We start from the raw sequence: 19,202 nt of genomic DNA on the forward strand, positions 1-19,202 counted from the left end.
AAAAATGAAGAAACACTGAGAATTATGTGGGATACAATCAAAAGCAAAAATCTGCGGGTGATCGGAGTGCCAGAACAGGGGGAGAATACAGAAAACACAGAGAGGATCATTGTTGACAGAAAACTTCCCCAGTATCATGAAAGATGAAAAGCTGACCAGCCAAGAAACTCAACGAACCCCATATAGGATAGACCCCAAAAGAAAACCACCAAGGCATATCATAATCACACTCGCTAAAGCAAAAGACAAACAAAGAATCCTGAGAGCAGCTCGAGAAAAACAAAAAGTCACATACAGAGGAGAAACAATAAGACCAAGCTCAGACTATTCGACAGAAACCATGCAGGCAAGAAGGCAATGGGATGACATATAAAACCTTGAAAGAAAAAAACTGCTAGCCAAGAATAATATATCCTGCAAAACTCTCGTTCAGATATGATGGTAAAAATAGATCATTTCTAGATAAACAGAAATTAAGGGACTACGTAAAAAACAAACGGAACTTACAAGACTTATTAAAGGAAGTCCTTCGATCTGAGAACAAACAGTATCAGACCACAGGCTGAATATAGAACACAGGATTGTACTAGCCAGATACCAACCTAGGAAATGAACTCTTAAGGACTATGTAAAACCAAAAGAATTACAAAAGGGAACCAGAGAGGTTAATCTGTAAATGACAACAGCATCAGAACAATAAAAGAGGGAATAAATGGTGTAGGTATAGAACCTTCCAATGGAGGGGAAGTCAAGCGATACCAAGTAATAATAATATACTGGTACAAATCTAGGAAGATAAGGGTAAATTTCAAGGTAACCACAAAGAAAGTTAACAAACCTACTCATCAATATAAAGAAGAAAAACATAAAGTCTCAGTAAAAACAAAAGAAATGAAAACAAAAATCCACAAACAAAAGGAACTCAGGACAGGAGAGTAAGAGGAACAAAGAAAACGTCAACACCACAAAAAAAAAGCACAACAAAATGCAATCCCACTCCTAGGAATGAATATATCCTACAGAAATAAGAGCCATCACACAAACAGACATATGCACACCCATATTCATTGAAGCACTGTTCACAACAGCAAAAAGATGAAAACAACCTAGATGCCCATCAACAGATGAATGGATAAACAAACTAGGGTACATACACACAATGGAGTATTATGCAACGATAAAGAACAATGATGAATCTGTGAAGCATCTCATAACATAGATGAAACTGGAGGATATTATGCTGAGTGAAAGAAGTCAATCACAAAAGACAAATATTATATGAGACCTCTACTGTATAACTCATGTAAAAGCTTACACACAAAAAGAAACAATCTTTGTTGGTTACAAGGGATGGGAAGATGGGGGGGAACTAAATAGGTAAGTGGTAACTTTGGTGAAGGGTGAGACAGTACACATTACTGGGGAAGCCAGCACAACTTGTACAAGGAAAGGTCATGGAAGCTCCACAGACACTTCCAAACTCCCTGAGGGACTGAACTGCTGGGCGGAGGGCTGTGGGGACTATGGTCTCGGGGAACAACTAGCTCAACTGGCATAACACAGTTTATAAAGACAATGTTCTACATTCTACCTTGGTGAGTAGCGGCTGGGATCTTAAAAGCCTGTGAGCAGCTATCTAAGATACTCCACTGGTCTCACCCCTTCCGAAGCAAGGGAGAACGAAGAGAACAAGACACAAGGAAAAGACTAGTCCAAAGGACTAACGGACCACAGCTACCATGGCCTCCACCAGACTGAGTCCAGTACAGCTAGATGGTGCCCGACTCCCACCACTGACTGCTTTGACTGGGATCACAACAGAGCGTCCTGGACAGAGCTGGAAAAGGATGTAGAACAGAATTCTAACTCACAAAAAAAAGACCAGATTTACTGGCCTGACAGACTGGAGAAACTCCAAAGAGTATGGCCCCCAGACACCCTTTTAGCTCAGTGATGAAGCCCCTCCCAAAGTTCACTGTTCAGCTAAGGATTGGACAGCCTAATAAAACAAAACAGGAATACTGAGGCACAGCAGTCCAGGGACAATGACTAGAAGGCAGTAGGGGACAGGAAAGCTAGTGATAGGGAACCCAAGGTTGAGAAGGGACAGTGTTGACATGTCATGGGGTTGTTAACCATTGTCATAGGTTAATATGTGTACTGTTTAATGAGAAACTATTTGTTCTGCAGACCTCCATCTAAGGTACAAAAAAAAAAAAATCATCTATGTGAGATCAGATTGACAACAGCAACTCAAAAGGTTTGATGGAAAGCCTAGGGGACAATGAGTTGAAGATAATGGTGATAGAATAATTTGGAAAAGGATAGTGAGAATAGCAGCACAGCTGAAGAATGTAATCGATGTCACTGAATTGTACGTGTAGAAACTTTCGAAATGGTATAACTTTGGCTATGTATATTTTCACCAAAAAAAAGGTCCTCAAGGTCAAGGGAGAGTGTTGACACGTTGTGGGGTTGTTAACCAATGTCATAAAACAATATGTGTACTGACTGTTTAATGAGAAACTATTTGTTCTGTAAACCTTCATCTAAAGTACAAAAAAAAAACTAAAAAATAAAAGATCCAACAAAAAAATCCCCATTGTTATTATTTGAAACATATATACACCCATGCATATGTACACATATACATAAACAAATATGTGTATATATATATATATATATATAAAGAAATGTATCACAAAATTTAAAAAATATCTATCCCGAGGGCTTTCACAGAGAAGAAGGGGCAGACCTGTTCTTTGGGATTCAAGGAGAAACAGCCCCAGGGGTGGAGGCTCCATGCTGGAGGAGGAGAAAGTTTGTATCAGGTTCTGGCCATGCCTCAGAAGGATGGGCAGGAGCCCCAAGGCAGGCACTGTAGCCCCGCTGCCAGCTGCTGCCAGGGGGATCTGCTGAATGCCCTGAGGGCTTGAGGGTGCTGTGCTAGGACCCCTCCCAGCTGAGGCTCCAGGACTGTGGTGGGCCCTGGGCGGCACACACGAGGGCCCCTACCTTTGCTTTTCAGGATGTTCGCCAGGGGCAAAAAGTAGGTGGTGAAGAAACCAAGTCGAGTTTCCTGGACGTGGTCCCGGATGACAGGCAGCAGCCAGCTCCGTGGGAAATCCAGAGTCTCTCTGGAAGGAGGAAGGGAAGGACCAGGGAGGCAGAGGTGACAACCTGGGGGCAGCACTTCTGCTGCTGAGCCAAGGAGCAGCCTCTCCTCTGGCCTCTCCTACTGCCCCCGCCCGGCACACAGACCTTAGTGGGAGGAGTGGACACCTGCCCCTAAGAGCAAATAGGCCATCTGACTCTCCTGGCTCATAAGGAAGCCAACCAGGGCCACACTTACTCAGAGCCATCAATTTCCAAAGGCACAGCCTGCAACACCACCTCAGGTCCCATGCTGGTCACCGCAGCCCCCAGTGCCTGGTCCAGTGCTGCCGTGTGGGGGAAGTGGGGGGACAGGCGCAGGTCACACAGAGACTGGAGGCACTGATGCAGAGAGGCGAGATCACACATTAGGGCAGCTCCCCGAGCAGGGACAGTGGCTAAGCCAAGTCTCCAACAGGATGAGGTCTGGATCATGGGCCAGGATAACACTAAGCCAGAGTCACAAACTGACAGCTAAATTCAGCCCAGTGATGCTTGATCCTTCACCCCCAGGATTTAAAAAACTCTGAACTCAGTAGCAACATGTAACAATCAGGAGATTCTACATACAAACCTATACTTCTAGCTTATTTTGAAAAAAGGGAATCTGCAAAGACAAAGATGGCCCGCATTGCTGGCATGGTGACCATCAGCAAAACAAGCACTGAGGAAAAGCTGGCCCTCAGGACAGTGACAGCTGTGTGCCCTCTGGCTCACAAGAGCCCTACCCCCACCTGCCAGCCTCACTTCTTACAGACCCGCCTGACGTCCTGCAGGAAGCCGAGTTGGCCATGTTAATCACCCACGACACGGGCTAGGCCTCTCAAAGGAGGCCCTACCCTCCCAGGGTTGCCCCTTTCTCCCAAGCAGCAATGAGAGTCAGTGAAGAAGGCCCCATGAGGCCGGGTATTCCACCCATGAATGGGGGAATCTGTGCCTGTCCTCTAGTCTGGGGTCTGCTCAGGATCCCTGCGCTGTAGTGACCTCCCCAGGACCTGTTGTGGTTGCTGGGTGCCATTGAGACGATTTTGGCTCATAGCTACCTCATGTGACAGAGTAGAACTGCCTCACAGGGTTTTCCAGGCTGTAATCTATGGAAGCAGATCGCCAGGTCTTTCTCCTGCGGAGCCGCTGTGTAGGTTTGAATTGTCAACCTTCGGTTAGCAGCTGAGTGCTTAACCACTGTGTCACCAGGGCTCCTTAGGCTGGGACCTGAGGCTGCTTAAAAACCAACAATAGTACTAACTCATTACAGAACATTCAATTAAAAATGAAAAGATAACAGGGTGGGAGTGGGGTAGAATCACACTGGTTCCCTGAGAGTTTCAAAACCATTAACCACAGCTAAGACCAGTGGGCAGGTGGGGATGGGGGAGGCTCCTGCCCCCTCCCCTTCCTTTTCCTCCCACTTTAGCCCATTCACGTTCCTAGGTGGCTCTGTGCTCTGTTTGAGAGCAGGGCAGTAGGATGCAGATATAAGAAGAGACACACCCCCACCCTCCAGGAGCCCGCAGCCCAATCCCTAGGGGACCCAGAACCTCAGACACAGCCCAAGCACCATGTCACCCCCTGGGCCCACAGCCTGCCTCACCTTCTTCATCACAGGATGGGCCTGCCGTCCACACACCTCGAAGAAAACACATAGCAGCTGCAACACGGAGCTCCACGCCGCGTGGAATTTATACGTCAGGCCCTCCTCCACTGCCCTGCCAAGGGAGCAGGCAGTCAGGGTCACGTTCACACCCATCCCGGGCCCCAACCAGGAAAACGTGGCGGCTGGCACCATGAGCTCTAGACCACCAGCTGGTAAGGGTGGGGCCGCAGTAAAGGCAAAGGGGGAGAACTAACATTTATGAAATGTCCGCACTGCTCCAGACACTCTGCTGAGTTTAATTTATGTAATCACAGTCCTTAAAAACATCTGTGAAGTAGATTACTTGTCTCATCTTCAGATGGGGAAACTGAGGCTCAGAGAGCATAAGTAACCTGCTAGGGTCACTGTCACTCTGCTGGTGGCCAGACTAGGACTCCAGAGCCTGTGTTTTGCCCACTGTGCCCTGTTCTCTCAGTCTGACCGAGGTGGGTGGGCAGGTAGGCGCAAGGTGGTCTGGGCAGAGGGGAAAGTTGCTGCATGGAGGAGAGCCGGCCCAGTCTCCAGCCCCTTCCAGCCTGTGTACCTCTTGGTCAGCTTAATCCCCCTTAGGCTTAGTCTGGGGAAAGAGGTGAAGGGAGGGGAGGGTAATTCTATTCCTTGAGTTTTCCTGAAACTTCTTCCCAAACGAACCCCCAGAAAATAGGCCTATTTCTCATAAGGGATGGTAACCAACGCACCATATCTTGGAGCTGAGCACAGACCCAGATGCAGAGGGGACACCAAGGTTCCCAGCCCCTTCCTGGGAATGCTCAGGTGCTCCTGGCTGCAGTCCCTCCCTGCCCTGCTGGGAGGGCAAAGGTGAGTGGCGGCTGTGTTGGTGAAGGGGCTGAAGGGCTCTCTCGCAGGTGTGGAGGGCAGCACAGCACAGTGAGTAAGAGGGGCTCTATGGTCAGGCTGCCACTTACTCACTGGGTGAGCCTCTGCTCCCCCATCTGTAAAATGGGGTTAGTACCTAACTCCTAAGGAGCCCTAGTGGCACAATGGTTATGCGTTCGGCTGCTAACCGAAATGTTGGCAGTTCAAACCCACTAGAGGCTCTGCAAGAGAAAATGCTTGGAGACCTGCTCTCGTAAAGATTACTGCCTAGTAGCATCAATTGGTCCCAACCACCTAGAGTAAAGAATGAAGAACACCAAAGTCACGAGGAAAGTATCAGCCCAAGAGATAGAAAGGGCCATGTAAACCAAAGACTTCATCGGCCTGAGACCAGAAGAACTAGATGGTGCCCAGCTACTACCAATGACCACCCTGACGGGGAACACAACAGAGAGTCCCTGATAGGGCAGGAGAAAAGTGGGGTACAGAACTCAAATTCTAGTAAAAAGACCAGACTTAATGGTCTGACTGAAACTGGAGGAACTCCAGAAAGCATGGCCCCTGGACTCTGTCAACCCAGAACTAAAATCATTCCCGAGGCCAACTCTTCAGACAAAGATTAGACTGGACTATGGAACATAAAATGATACTCATGAAGAGTGTGCTTCTTAGCCCAAGTAGATACATGAGACTAAATGGGCAGCTCCTGTCTGAAGGTGAGATGAGAAGGCAGAGAGGATCAGGAGCTGGTTGAAGGGACACGGGAAATCAGGGGTGGATAGGAGAAGTGTGCTGTCACAGTATAGGGAAAGCAATTAAGGTCACATAACAATGTATGTATAAATTTTTGCATGAGAGACTAACTTGAATTGTAAACTTTCACTTAAAATACAACAATTAAAAAACAAAAAAAAGAACAGCCAAAGGGAAAGAAAAAAGATTACCGCCTAGGAAACCCTCCGGGGCAGTTCTGCTGTCCTACAGGGTTGCTCTGAGCTGGAACTGACTTGGCAGCACACAGTAACCACCACCTAACTTCAGAACCGTAAGGATCTCTAGCAGCAGCAGTAGTCGTAACAGCTTAGATTTACTGCGTGCTTAACTACGTGCCAGACACTGTTCTGACAACTTTACACGTATGACCTGATTTAATCCTCACAACCTACAAGGTAGAGACCGAGGAGGACACTGAGGCATACCAAAGTAGAACTTGCCCCAGGTGACTGGGCTTGCAGTCGGCAGAGCCTGCAGCACACTGTGCCGCTCCTTGTGCTGGACAGTGCCCGGAATGTGGTGGTCACTCTAGTGGAGGCTCAGTAAACACAACCTGAAATCCCATTAAGCACCTGGCACTCCGCTCGTGGCCCACAGGAAGGACACTTGTCAGTATAACAGATTCTCCACCCAGCACACCTCAGGCCCCGCTAAGATGAATGCCACGTTCTCACCTGAACATCTTGGTGACATACTGGGCAGGCCCTGGGGCTGCAGAGGTGATGGAGCCGATGCTGGCCATGTGAGGAGCGACACATTCCATCAGGATTTCCTGCAAAAAGAGGCCACAGGCTGTCTGGGCCCAGGCAGCCCCCCAGTGCCACTCACCCCTCCCAGGGGACTCCTTCCTGAAGCCCATGTCCCACCCTGAGAGCCTCCTCCCCAGGACCCGGCTCTGGGAGGCAGGACACTGGTGGGTCCTCTTGCGCTCTCTGCTCCCTCAGCTAACGTGTCTCTGGGGAAGCTGGGAAGTGGAGTACCTTGAGGCTCTGGGTGGCTGTAACTACCACCTGTGAGTGCGGGGACAGGAGGTAGGTCACTGCAGTTCCAAAAAAGCGAGGGAGGTGGCCCAGCCCTAGGTCCCGCTGCAACCTGCCAAGACAAAAGGCTTCTGTGCGGTCTGGCCCTGGGCCTCAGTGGCCTGGGTGACTGGGATCGACTCTTCAGATGGCCCAAGCCTGACAACAATCACTGATCTGCAGGGCTCTGCAGGGCCCTGCCTGTGGGCCAGTTAAAAAAAAAAAGTACTGCTGTGCCAGTAATAACTATGCTAGGTAACAAATGCAAACAGGTCATAACAGTATACAGTGAAGACCATGCCTTCCTTAACACACCCCTCTCCCGGACCGACCATCTTCAGACCCACCTTCCCAGGGGAAGTCAAGGTTAAGTTTCTCAAACACATTTCGAAAAGTTTTTATGCATATACAAACATACAAAATGATGACACCTAACATTTATATAGCCCTTGTCACATGCCACACACTGATACAGCGCACTGATATAACACTCATTAATTCACTGAAACCTTGCAACAATCTAAGTGGAAAGTCCCATTACCACCTCCATTTTGTAGATGAGGCAACAGGCATAGAGACGACAAGCAACTTGCCCAAGGCCGCACAGGTAGTGAGTGGCAGGGTCAGGATTCACACCCTGAGGCTCCAGAGTGTGCCAATAATCACACCCCTGTGCTGTTCTGCACCTTGCTTTTCTCATTAGATCTTGGAGACTTGCCGCACAGCATGCACACATCCACACTAAGGACTTCACTGTCTGGAAGGACTGGCATCTACTTTATCAGTCCCCTCCTGTGGGACATGTAGGCTGTTTCTGTTGTTGTTAGGAGCCATCGAGTCAGTTCTGACTCACAGTGACCCTATGTACAACAGAACGAAACACTGCCCGGTCCTGTGCCATCCTCCCAATCGTTATGCTAGAGCCCACTGTTGCAGCCATCGTGTCTGCCATTACCCATAGTGCTGAAGCAAACACCCTGGGGCATGGAACATGGACACTGTGGGAGTGCTCCTGAAGCATGAACCCTGAGAAGTAGAAAAGGAGGCCGTCTTGCCATTTTCCCGCACCTCTAGGTGAAAGGCAGCTTGATGTGGGAAGGCAAATGTGGGCCTCATAAACCTGGTATGGAGACCGAGCTTTGCTCCCAAGTACCTGCATAACTAGTTAACTGGCAGAGCCTCATTCTCTTGCTTATAAAATGAGCTAATAAGACCTTCCTTAGAAGGCCTGGTGATGCAACAGTTAAGCACTCAGCTGCTAAGAGAAAGATTGGCAGTTCAAACCCACCCAGCAGCTCCATGGGAAAAGACCTGGTGATATGCTCCTGTAAAGATTACAGCCTAGAAAACCCTATGGGGCAGTTATGAGTCAAAATTGACTCGATGGCACCTAACAAGATCTTCCTCACAGGGCTGCTGTGATTAGAGAGAATAACCAACAGATGTAAAACACGCAACTCAGTGCCTGGTCCAGAGCAGGCTGATGAGTCAACTTCAGCTGAGGGAAAACAGAATCATAGCTTAGTGGAGCCAGAGGGGCCTTCAAGACCCTCGCTCCAGGCAAATGTTCAGGTAGGAGAGCAATCAGACCTGGCTAAAATGGGAAGTACCATCCTACCCCATGCCTCATAAAAGCAAGAGCTGGTTGTCATCACACACGACATGGAAATGCTGCCAGTCCCCAAGAAGCAGAATGACCTTTCCAGCTGTGGTTCACATCTCCCCCATCTACACTGCAGAGCAGGCACCCTTGGATGTGCCCCTCCACCGGGTACCTACCTGACCAGGTTGATGTGGGCTTTCTCCATGACCGTAAGCCAGGCCAGCAGGGGTTGTAAGTCATTCTCACTGGGGACGTAGTCGTACAAGGCCTGGAGGTAGACCAGGGAATACGCAGGTGACTCAGTAAGTGCATTCAGCAGCAGCCCCAGTGACAATGACCCCTCCCGTTCCCAGGGCACCAACCCATGAGCCTGGATCTCACAGGCCTCTTGCCTTTCCCAGTTCCTGCCTTGCCTGTTTCGTGAAGCCTTCCTGGTTCTGATTCTTTTTGGAAGAAAGCCTTCAGGAGCAGTGGAGGACACACTGGGGTCACACACCCCTTTGTGAATCTGACAGAAGCCACAGAGCCCCTCTCCAGAAAAATGCACAAGTGCAAACACACATTTTGCAAACAATTTTGGAGGGTTACACCCTCTTCCCTAGGTTCATCCAGGAACCACTAAGGTTAAGAGGCCCTGGCTTAAGGTATCTGTTAACACGAGATCATACTTAAATCATCTATTAAGTTAACCACCACTAGGTCAGGTCCCCCAGCCACTGTGGACACTGATGTGACTTCTGTGTTCAGTCTCCTGTCCGCCTGTCTACTGGCATCCTCCAGTGGGGCAGCCCAGTCCAGCCCAATTCAACCTCACTCTGCAGACAAGTAACAGGGCTGGCCCCACCAGCACAGCAGGGCCCCTGCGCACCCGCCATCGGGCCTCACCGTGATGATCTGGGCATTGAGCTCTGCCGTCAGGGTACCCGGGCCAGGCTTGGCGTGGAAGAGGCTGTGAAAGGCCCGCATGGCACAGGCTGTCACCAGCTGGAGAGGACACAAGGCTTAGTGGCGGATCGCAAAGCCCACAGCTCCTAGAACCTCAAACATGCCCAACACCTGGACACTCAGAAAGATACCGCAACCACTGAGAAAATTCTAACGCTTTAAACAAAGACAATGGAGAAATATGAACAAAACGTTTCTAACGTGATAGTGGCCCCAAAAAGCAGGCTATACATGGTGAGCATACTATAATTACAGGTGTAGTTTTACATATTCTTATGTTTGTTTGTTTAACCACAGAGAAGATGTCCAGAAGGATACACTGCAAATTGTTTGCATTGTTAACTTAGCAAACTGGACTTGGAGTGAAAAAGAGACTAAGTTTTTACTTGATGCACTTCTGGATGGCTTTTTTCCTTTTAAACAATGATCACACTATTTATATAATAAAAAAATTCAAACACATACATTAACAAAAATTACAAGAGAATATATAAACATTAACAGAATTGTGCTATTGTTAGGTGCCATTGAGTTGGTTCTGACTCACAGCAACCTCATGTGACAGAGTAGAACTGCCCCATGGAATTTCCTGGGCTGTAATCTTTACGGAAGCAGATCACGAGGTCTTTCTCCCGTGGAGCCACCGCGTGGGTTCGAACTGCCAGCCTTTTGGTTAGCAGCCAAGCGCTTAACCACTGCACCACCAGGACTCCTTAGAATTGTGCTAGGATGGTACAAATATATGAGATCATTTTCAATGCTCTTTAAGGCTATTCTATTGATCTCTTTGTAAGTAGGCAAAAAAAAAAAAAAAAAAGGCATGAAGTGGTGTCATGGATTGAGTTGTATCTCCCAAAAATATCTGTCAACTTGGCTGGGTCATGATTCCCAGTATTGTATAACTGTGTACCATTTTGTAATCTGATGTGACTTCCTTATGTGTTGTAAATTCAATCACTATGATGTAATAAGATGGATTAGCGGCAGTTATACTGATGAGGTATACAAGATTGGATAGTGTCTTAAGCCAAACTCTTTTGAGATGTAAGAGAAGCAAGCAGAGACACGTGGGAACCTCATACCACCAAGAAAACAGCGCCAGGAGAAGAGCGCATCCTTTGGACCTGAGGTTCCTGTACACAGAAGCCCCCAGACCAAAGGAAGATTGATGACATGGACCTTCCTCCAGAACTGACAGAGAAAGCATTCTCCTGGAGCTGACGCCCTGAATTTGGACTTGTAGCCTACTGGACTGTGAGAGAATAAACTTCTCTTTGCTAAAGCCATCCACTTGTGGTATTTCTGTTGCAGCAGCACTAGATGACTAAGACAAGAGGGAACAGCTGTCAGTGACTTGCTGGAGTCAAGCTCATGGGTAGCAGGGGAGGAAGGAGGCTTTACAGCCCCACAGCCTCTCTGTCCCTCTTCTGACCCGATCTCTGAGGCCAGCTTCCAACTGTAACACGACCCTAAGGATCACCCGCTCTGCCCGACGCCCCAGACAAAATGGTGTCCTGAGATGGTGCAGAAAAGCAGCGCATGGCAAGGAGACCTCAGGCCCTGCTCTGCCTGACCTGTGAGTCACCCAAGCACCTACGCTGTGTGCCTGGGGTCTGGAGGGACACCTGCCCCACCCTCTCCACCCAGAGCTCACCACATGGTTCAAGGTCATGATCCTGAGGAGAGTCTCACTGCAGCTCTTGACTAGGCCTTCCGGGAAGCTGGGCAACACGTCCTTCAGCAGCGTCAGCATGTGCAGCGTGGTGGTAGTCTCCTTGGAGCCTGGCATACACAGGGGAGTTGAGACTCCAGCCCACTCTGCAGCAGGTCTCACCCACCTGGCTGGCCACTGCCTCTCATCCCCTTTGCCCTCAACCTGGCTTCCCCACCTCCAGACTTCTCAATCTCCTGGATGCAGAACTTGGCGGTGCAAACAGCAGCAGGATGATGGGCAGGGGCCTTTTCACCAAACATGAACTCACTGCCCTTGAGGACAGAGCACACTCCATGCTGGGCAGCCTTCCGGACCTAAGGGGCAGGGAGAGAATGGCCAGGGCTGGGTCAGCATCCAAACGCCAACCACCAAGCATTAGTGGAACATCTAGTATATGTCCAATGCTATGCCAGGGGCTCGTGTGTATAAAATCCTGAGCTGTAAAGCAAGACACACCTTAGTTCAAATCCCCGCTCTACTAACTCACTACATGGCCCTGAGCAAGCTACTTACTCTCTGAGTCTCAATACCCTCATCTTTAAAACGGGATTTACTCATTCAGTCATCCAACAAATCCTGGTGCTGGCGCTATGACAATGAACTAAGTAGACAACTCACATTCTATATGTGAGGCAGAAAATAAACACCAGAAGGTTAAAGTAAGTACTTGTAGAAAATGAAGCAAAGGTTGCTACTTTTTATAGCATGGTTAGGAAAGAAGTCTCTGGTGAAGTGATATTTTAGCAGAGACCTGAAGAAAGTGAGGGAAAGACCATGTGCATATGTAAGCGAGGAGACGTTGAGTACATCTGGGATGTTAGTGATTATTATGACTATTATTATTATTATTATTATTATGGAGCCCTGGTGGCACAGTGGTTAAGGGACCAGCTGTTAACCAAAAGGTCAGCACTTCGAATCCGCCAGCCGCTCCTTGGAAACCCTATGGGGCAGGTCTACCCTGTCCTATAGGGTCGCTATGAGTCAGAATCAACTCGACGGCAACGGCTTTGGGTTTTTTTGTTTTTGTTTGTTTCATTATCATTATACGCTCCCTGCCCTTAATCTCAGGAGGAAACAGAGTGAGGAACCACCATGAGCAGCCCCTGCTGTGAGCCAGGAGCTGGCCCCAGGCCCATGGTGAGCACTGGAGTCTCATCATGACCTTATCAGCCCTGTTTTACAGTTAGGAAACTGACGCTCAGAGAGACTAAGTAACTTGCCCAAGATCACACTACAAGCGGTGGACTCAGTATCCCACAGTGTGATTCCAACACTCACCCTCATCTGTCAGTGTAAATAAACCTGCTAGAGATTCTGTGTTATGGACTGATGAGGCACCAGACTCAGAAGGCCTGGCAGTGAGCATCCTTCCTGTACAAGGGGAGCTGCCCCGTCTTCTAGATCTTAGGAGGTGAGGCCTCACAGGCAGGAAGCAGAGCCTCGGGGCGAAAGCCCAGTACTCAGAGGAATATCTCCAACCCCACTCAGACAGGCCAGCACCTCTGCTGCTGAATGGACTGGGCTGGGCCCGAGAGGTGGCTGTACCCCTCCCCCCATTTTCTGGGGTCTAGTAGTCTCACCTTGGGCTTGGCATGCACAGTGAAGCTCAGCAGCCCATGGTACACCTGCAGGGTCACAGGGTAGCTCCAGACCTCCAGGTTTTGCTTCCGCAGAAGGGTGGCCAGGCAGGAGAGGACCTTGAAGAAAGACACAGTCCCTCAGCCCCACCAGTCTCTGCCAGGAGGAAAAGAGCCCAGGTTCTGACCAACTCCAGAAAACCTCAAAGGGATCCATCCGAGGGTCCACAGAGCATATAAACCCTCCCAGGGAGCATCCAAGCTTTAGGCAAATCAGATGGGCTCCGGAAGACAGCAGAGAGAAACTAAGAGCAGACACTAACCCATCGGAGGGCAGAGGTGGAGCCACTGCTGGCCTGTGCTGATATGATGTCCATGAAGGCTTTGGAGGTGTCAGAGAACTTCTTAATGAGAACAGGGCTGGGCACGCTGTGGGGAGAGAACACAGCGGGTCAGAAGCCTAGAGGGGCCTCCGAGAAGAGCTGATGTAGCCCCGTGTGGTACAAAGCAGGAGGCTGACACAAGTGAGGCACTGCTGGCCCAGTCACTCAGCTGGGGAGCAACAAAGACAGGACGAGCGCTTATCCTTCTTGACACTCAGTTTAGTGCACTTTCCACCACAACTGAGCTCCCCGCCTCCCTAACCTTCTCCACTACCCACTCCCTGTATTACCCACAAGATGGCCCTACTAAGCCCACACCAATCCTCTTCCACCTCTCCCCTGGCTACAGTCTCCAGAGAGCCTGGTGCCAACACTCAATGCCCTTTCTTCCTGCCCCACTCACTGCACCAGGGCTGCCCCTCCTCCCAGGCCCCAGGCTGCCAACACTCACACTACTTGGTATGACATCCCAAGCTGCCCCCAGAGCCTGATGCTGTAGAATGTCACCTGATACTGGAGTAGCCTTTAATAATTTCCTGATTCTGTCCATCACCTCCCATCCGCCCTCCCTTTTCCCTCTATAAAGAGACCAGGGGTTCAAACAGGAACCAGAACTCACCGCTTTAAGACAAGGTTCAGCAGGTAAGCTACAGCGGCCAGAGACTCCGGGGACTCCACTGCTTCCATCGTTGTCATCTGAGGGCCAGATCAGGGGGGTGTGAATGGGAAATGGGTCCTGCTGGGCAAATAGGAGGAGTAGGGCAGGGAAACCAGGTGCCCAGCCCTGGCTCTGCCACTTACTAGCTATGTGACTTTGGGCCGGTAACTTAACCTTTCTGGGTCTCAGTTTATAAGACGGAATAATAATATCATTTGTTAAATGGAGACAATACTGGTACCTACCTCATAAGCTGCTGTGAGGTTCAACTGAGTTAATATATGCAAAGCACGTGGAATACTACCTGGCACGTGATAAATACCATGTATTGCATCTAATTTATTTCATTATTCTAGAGCAGAGGTTGGCAAACCTTTTCTGTAAAGAGCCAGATCATAAGTATTTTAGGCTTTTGGGCCTTACAGACTATTTGTTGCATATTCTTTCTTGGGTGTGTATGTGTGTTTAAGCAATCATTTAAACATGTAAAAACCATTCTTAGCTCCCAGGCCATACAAAAACAGGCCATGGGTCAGATTTGACCCCCAGGCCACAGTTAACCAACCACTGTTCTAGAGTAGCAGTTCTCAAACTTCTACACCCTTAAAAATTATTGAGGACCCCAAAGAAGTTTTGTTTATACGGGTTATCTCTATTGGTATTTACCACATTAAAAATTAAAACTAAGAAAATTTTAAAACGCAAGAACACACAAGTGCAATTCCATTATCTGTCAAAATAATGATGTCACCTGACATCATGTAACTTCTGGAAAACTCCACTGTACATGCATAAAAGAATGAGTGAGAAAGGTAAATGATGTTCTAGTATTATTATAGAAATGATTATATCCTTGCCAATCCCCACAAAAGGGTCTTGGGACCCCCCAGGGATCCCTGGACCACACTTTAAAACCATTTTTCTAGAGGATCTAACTCCATTTCATAGATCAAGAAAGAGAAAACAGAGCAGTGGATTTTTGTTTTATAAGAATAATGTGGCAAATACCACCAGCCTAGCAAGTCACCTGAGAATGGTGGGCCTTCACCTGTTCAGGGTTGTCTTTCTAGATCCCCACGTGCTAGGGGTAACCTCCAATTCCACCTTCTCTCTACAGCCTGCATAACCTGCTGCTCTGAACACCCACCCCCAAGTTGTACCCACTCACCAGTGCAGCAAAGTACTCAGTCTCTGTCTCCTTCCCTCCCTGGGAGCGGATCACCTCGGTGACAGCAGCCAGGACAGCACAGATCTGCACATGAAGGAGAAGGCACCTGTGACAGCTGCTAGACCAAACCCCACCCCACCCCACAGTAGCTTCTTTTCCTTGCTTCTTCACAAATTAACCTCCTGAGAGGCCCAGAGACAGACAAGACAAGCAGCATTCAGAGCCAGGAATACACACCACAGGCTGAGCAAACAGGAAGACTCGGAACACGTTTGCCAAAGTTCCACCTCTAGAACTCTGTCTCTAATAGAAATACCTGAACAAGAGTGCAAATATTTATGTACAAGGATGTTTATTGCAGCAAAAAATCAGAAAAACCAAGTGGCCATCAACAGGGGATTAATAAAGTATTATTCCAAACCACTAAACGAGTTGCCATCGAGTCGATTCCCACTCATAGTGACCATATAGGACAGAGAACTGCCCCATAGGGTTTCCAAGGCTGTCATCTTTACAGAAGCCGACTGCCACATCTTTCTCCTGTGGAGCAGCTGGTGAGTTCAAACCACTGACATTTCAGTTAGCAGCCGAGCATTTAACCACTGCGCCATGAGGACTCCTTAAGGTATTATTATATGATAAACAATGAAACATTCAAATACTACATAACCATTAAAAAGACAGAGGAATAACTATATATATTAACTTAGAACTATATAGTTCAGTGGGGAAAAAGTTGCAGAATAGCATCTATAAAATATAATTGTGTTTCAGTATATTTAAATAATAAACTATGGGTGAAAAATATCCAAAAAGTCTAGAACAGGGCTATTGACGAGGAGCTACTGAGCACTTGAAATGTGGCTAGTGTGGCTTAGGAACTGAATCTTTAATTTTTTTAATTTAAATTTAAAAACTAATACTTGATTCAGTTATTGGAAAACACATATTTAGAACATCTTGGGTATATGAATTTACTTTTTCAACTGTAACTTCTAAGACATCTAATCTAAATCAAGCATTTCCAATAAAAATTTAGCATCCAAATGGAGACAGCCTGTAAATGTACAATATACGCTAAGACTTTGAAGACTTAGTATAAAAATGATGTACAGTATCTCACTAATATTTTAATACTGATTATATATTGAAATAGTTCTAGTATATTTTAGTGTATAATTCAATGAAATATATCATTAAAATTAATTTCACCTGTTTCTTTTGATTTTTTTTTAATGTGGATACTAGAAAACGTAAAATTACATATGTGGCTGATATTACATTTCTATTGGATGGCACTGACCTAGGAGGATACACAACAATGTGTTAGTGGTAATTTCCACTAAGAAGTCAAACATGGAGAAATACTTTCCATTTTTATTTTAGTCACTTTGATACCATTTAGAATTGTGACATTTTTCATTTAAAAAGTGAAAAAAAATAAACATGTATCATTTTAAAATCTTAAAATAATATAAAATATATCATTTAGTTCTCGCTAGATAAAATCATTTCTAACCACTGTTACTCAGCATTAATTTACTCAACAAAGGCGTCTTGAAAATATTCTACGTAAAAACTCCGGTTAGGAATAGTTGAGGAGGTAAATGCTTGGAAGCTATTTCTATACTCAAGAATTTTACACTTCAGTGGGGGTGATGTTCTTAGAAAAAGCAGAAGGTGGGACCTTCCCAGTTGTTGTTGTGTGCTGTGGAGGCCATTCTGACAGAGTAGAACTACCCCTATAGGGTTTTCTTGGCTGTAATCTTTAAGGAAGCAGACCACCAGGTGTTTTCTCCCATAGAGCCGACAGTAGGTTTGAACCACCAACCCTTCGGTTAGCAGGCAAGCACTTAACTGTTGCTCCACCAGGGCTCCTTGGATCTGCCCTAGGAGAGCCAATAAGTAGGGGACAAAAAAGGGTAGGAGTGATGACACATCATCCAGGAATACTAGCTGCTGTCACCCGACAGGAGTCCAGCCAGAGCCAGAGGAAGATAAAAAGCATGAGTCCGCCTGTTGCGCACTCGGGACCCTCTGCCCTTACCTCCTTGTGGGCAGCTGAGTTGGACTCCCAGAAGCGCTGCACTTTGCTGAAGGTGACGTTTGTGCAGTCAGAGAGGCCGCTCAGGAAGGTGCCCGAGGACTTCTCGGTGACAGCCAGATCCACCTCTTCTTCCATGGCCGTCTCGGGGGCTTCGCTTTTGCCCACGCGCAGCGACCCTGACTGCAGCTCATTATGTAACTTCACAGCATCAACTGTCAGGTCGCTCTTCCCTGAGAACCAGAGGCACTAGGTAAGGCCCCACTTTTCATCCCAGCCTCCCTTTGGCCGAGAGAACAATCCCTACGAAACAAGCCAGCGGAGTTCAGACCCTAAACCCGAGAGGCTCATCAGCCCACTGTGCGCCTAAAACTTAGAAAACCAAAAAGAAAGCGTACTCTCAGGTAAAATCTTCTGCTTTCCTGTCCCGATGGCATAAGTGCCAGCTGCACTCATCGCGCCTGGGAAACCAATGAAGATGAAAGCGCTTTGTAAAGTGCCACCCAGGGTTACCTGTGCCCATGAATTCCAACTCTGACACCTGTAGTACTATCCTAGACAAACTATTCCCCAACTCAAGCTCCTCATCTGCTCAATCGGAAGGGTGTGCCTTTACAGGGGGCTCCAGATCCGACATTTTAAGAGATGAAAGCTCCAATGCCTGGACTCTGAGCCTTCCAGAGAGCCCCAGTCCCATCCGGACTCAGGCCGGTCCAGAACCCCACCACCGACAGCCAGAGTCTCGACTCTGCTACCTGAGGGCCGGCTGAAGAAGCGGCTGCGGGCAACCTGGCGGTGGCGGCAAATGGCGGGGTTGCTGTCGCTGCTGTGGCCTTTCTTCCAGCGCTTCAACTTAGCCGAGACACCGGACGGCAACTTCCCCGAGCGACCCATGTCGCCTCAGTCGTCGCTGAAAACGGGCTTAAAGGGCCGGCTTCCAGGGACGAAGAAACACGCGCAGAACCCACGTGGGTCTCCAGTCCCTTCACTTCCTCTTCCGCTGGCGTAACTTCCGCATTCGCTATCCGTTACTAAGACAGAGCAATCAACATCCGTTTTTACGTTTCCTCCAAGCTCCCGGCGGAGGAGGGGCTCCAAGGAGACCGTTTACTGGAGGAGAGTTCGGAGTTTTATCACTGGAGCGTCTTTGGGGCACCTTCTCCAGGGCCACGGTTCTTGGTCCCAGGAGTGAGCCTTATAAGACTGGAGTTCCCTTGCAGGATTAAAAAAAAAAAAAAAAAGCAAGTACTTTTATATTATTTTTGAAAAACTAGTTTCAAAAGTGAAACATAGGCACAAATTTATTTGAAAGAGTCACAACTTATCCAGGCCTGACACAGTGAAAATCAGCTCAGCCTGAACAGAGAAGAAAGCAGCCAGTGATGCTCCAGACCCCCTTTGCTGTTTTCATTCATTACTGGGACTACCCAGTTGGTAAAGCACCGTCACCTCATGACAGTACTCAGTCCCTAGTTAATCCCCTCTTTTCCTAATCCCGCCTGAGAATCAGCGCTCGATCCAAAATGAATCCCTGCTTCCCTCCTCAAAATCCTTCAGCTGGAACCCAAACCTTGCAAAAGCAGCGTCCCTCCCCATCATGCCAAGCAGCATTCCAAGGTTCCTCTGGAATTCCTTGCCTCACTGTGAATCCATGAATCTGATTTTGTTAGGCTAAGATCTTGTTTCCGGTG

At 47.9% G+C, this 19,202-nt stretch overlaps 1 protein-coding gene across 1 annotated transcript in view; it reads right to left on the reverse strand.

The window, feature by feature from the left end:
- RRP12 (ribosomal RNA processing 12 homolog) overlaps positions 1–18,414 on the reverse strand; it is a 35,207-nt gene extending 16,793 nt beyond the window's left edge. The window contains exons 1-15 of the mRNA XM_004369984.2: positions 18,267–18,414; positions 17,515–17,744; positions 15,468–15,551; positions 14,261–14,337; positions 13,582–13,687; positions 13,262–13,378; positions 11,854–11,992; positions 11,619–11,746; positions 9,905–10,003; positions 9,196–9,287; positions 7,378–7,489; positions 7,072–7,169; positions 4,745–4,859; positions 3,353–3,495; positions 3,016–3,137 (exon numbers count right to left, since the gene is read on the reverse strand). Coding sequence (XP_004370041.1) covers positions 3,016–3,137; positions 3,353–3,495; positions 4,745–4,859; positions 7,072–7,169; positions 7,378–7,489; positions 9,196–9,287; positions 9,905–10,003; positions 11,619–11,746; positions 11,854–11,992; positions 13,262–13,378; positions 13,582–13,687; positions 14,261–14,337; positions 15,468–15,551; positions 17,515–17,744; positions 18,267–18,405 — 1,801 coding nt within the window. The 5' untranslated portion in view covers positions 18,406–18,414. The remainder of the gene's footprint in view (positions 1–3,015; positions 3,138–3,352; positions 3,496–4,744; positions 4,860–7,071; positions 7,170–7,377; positions 7,490–9,195; positions 9,288–9,904; positions 10,004–11,618; positions 11,747–11,853; positions 11,993–13,261; positions 13,379–13,581; positions 13,688–14,260; positions 14,338–15,467; positions 15,552–17,514; positions 17,745–18,266) is intronic.
- Positions 18,415–19,202: the final 788 nt, after the last annotated feature.

This window comes from Trichechus manatus, unplaced genomic scaffold (assembly GCF_000243295.1).
Source record: "Trichechus manatus latirostris isolate Lorelei unplaced genomic scaffold, TriManLat1.0 scaffold00007, whole genome shotgun sequence".
NCBI classification, from domain to species: Eukaryota; Metazoa; Chordata; class Mammalia; order Sirenia; family Trichechidae; genus Trichechus; species Trichechus manatus.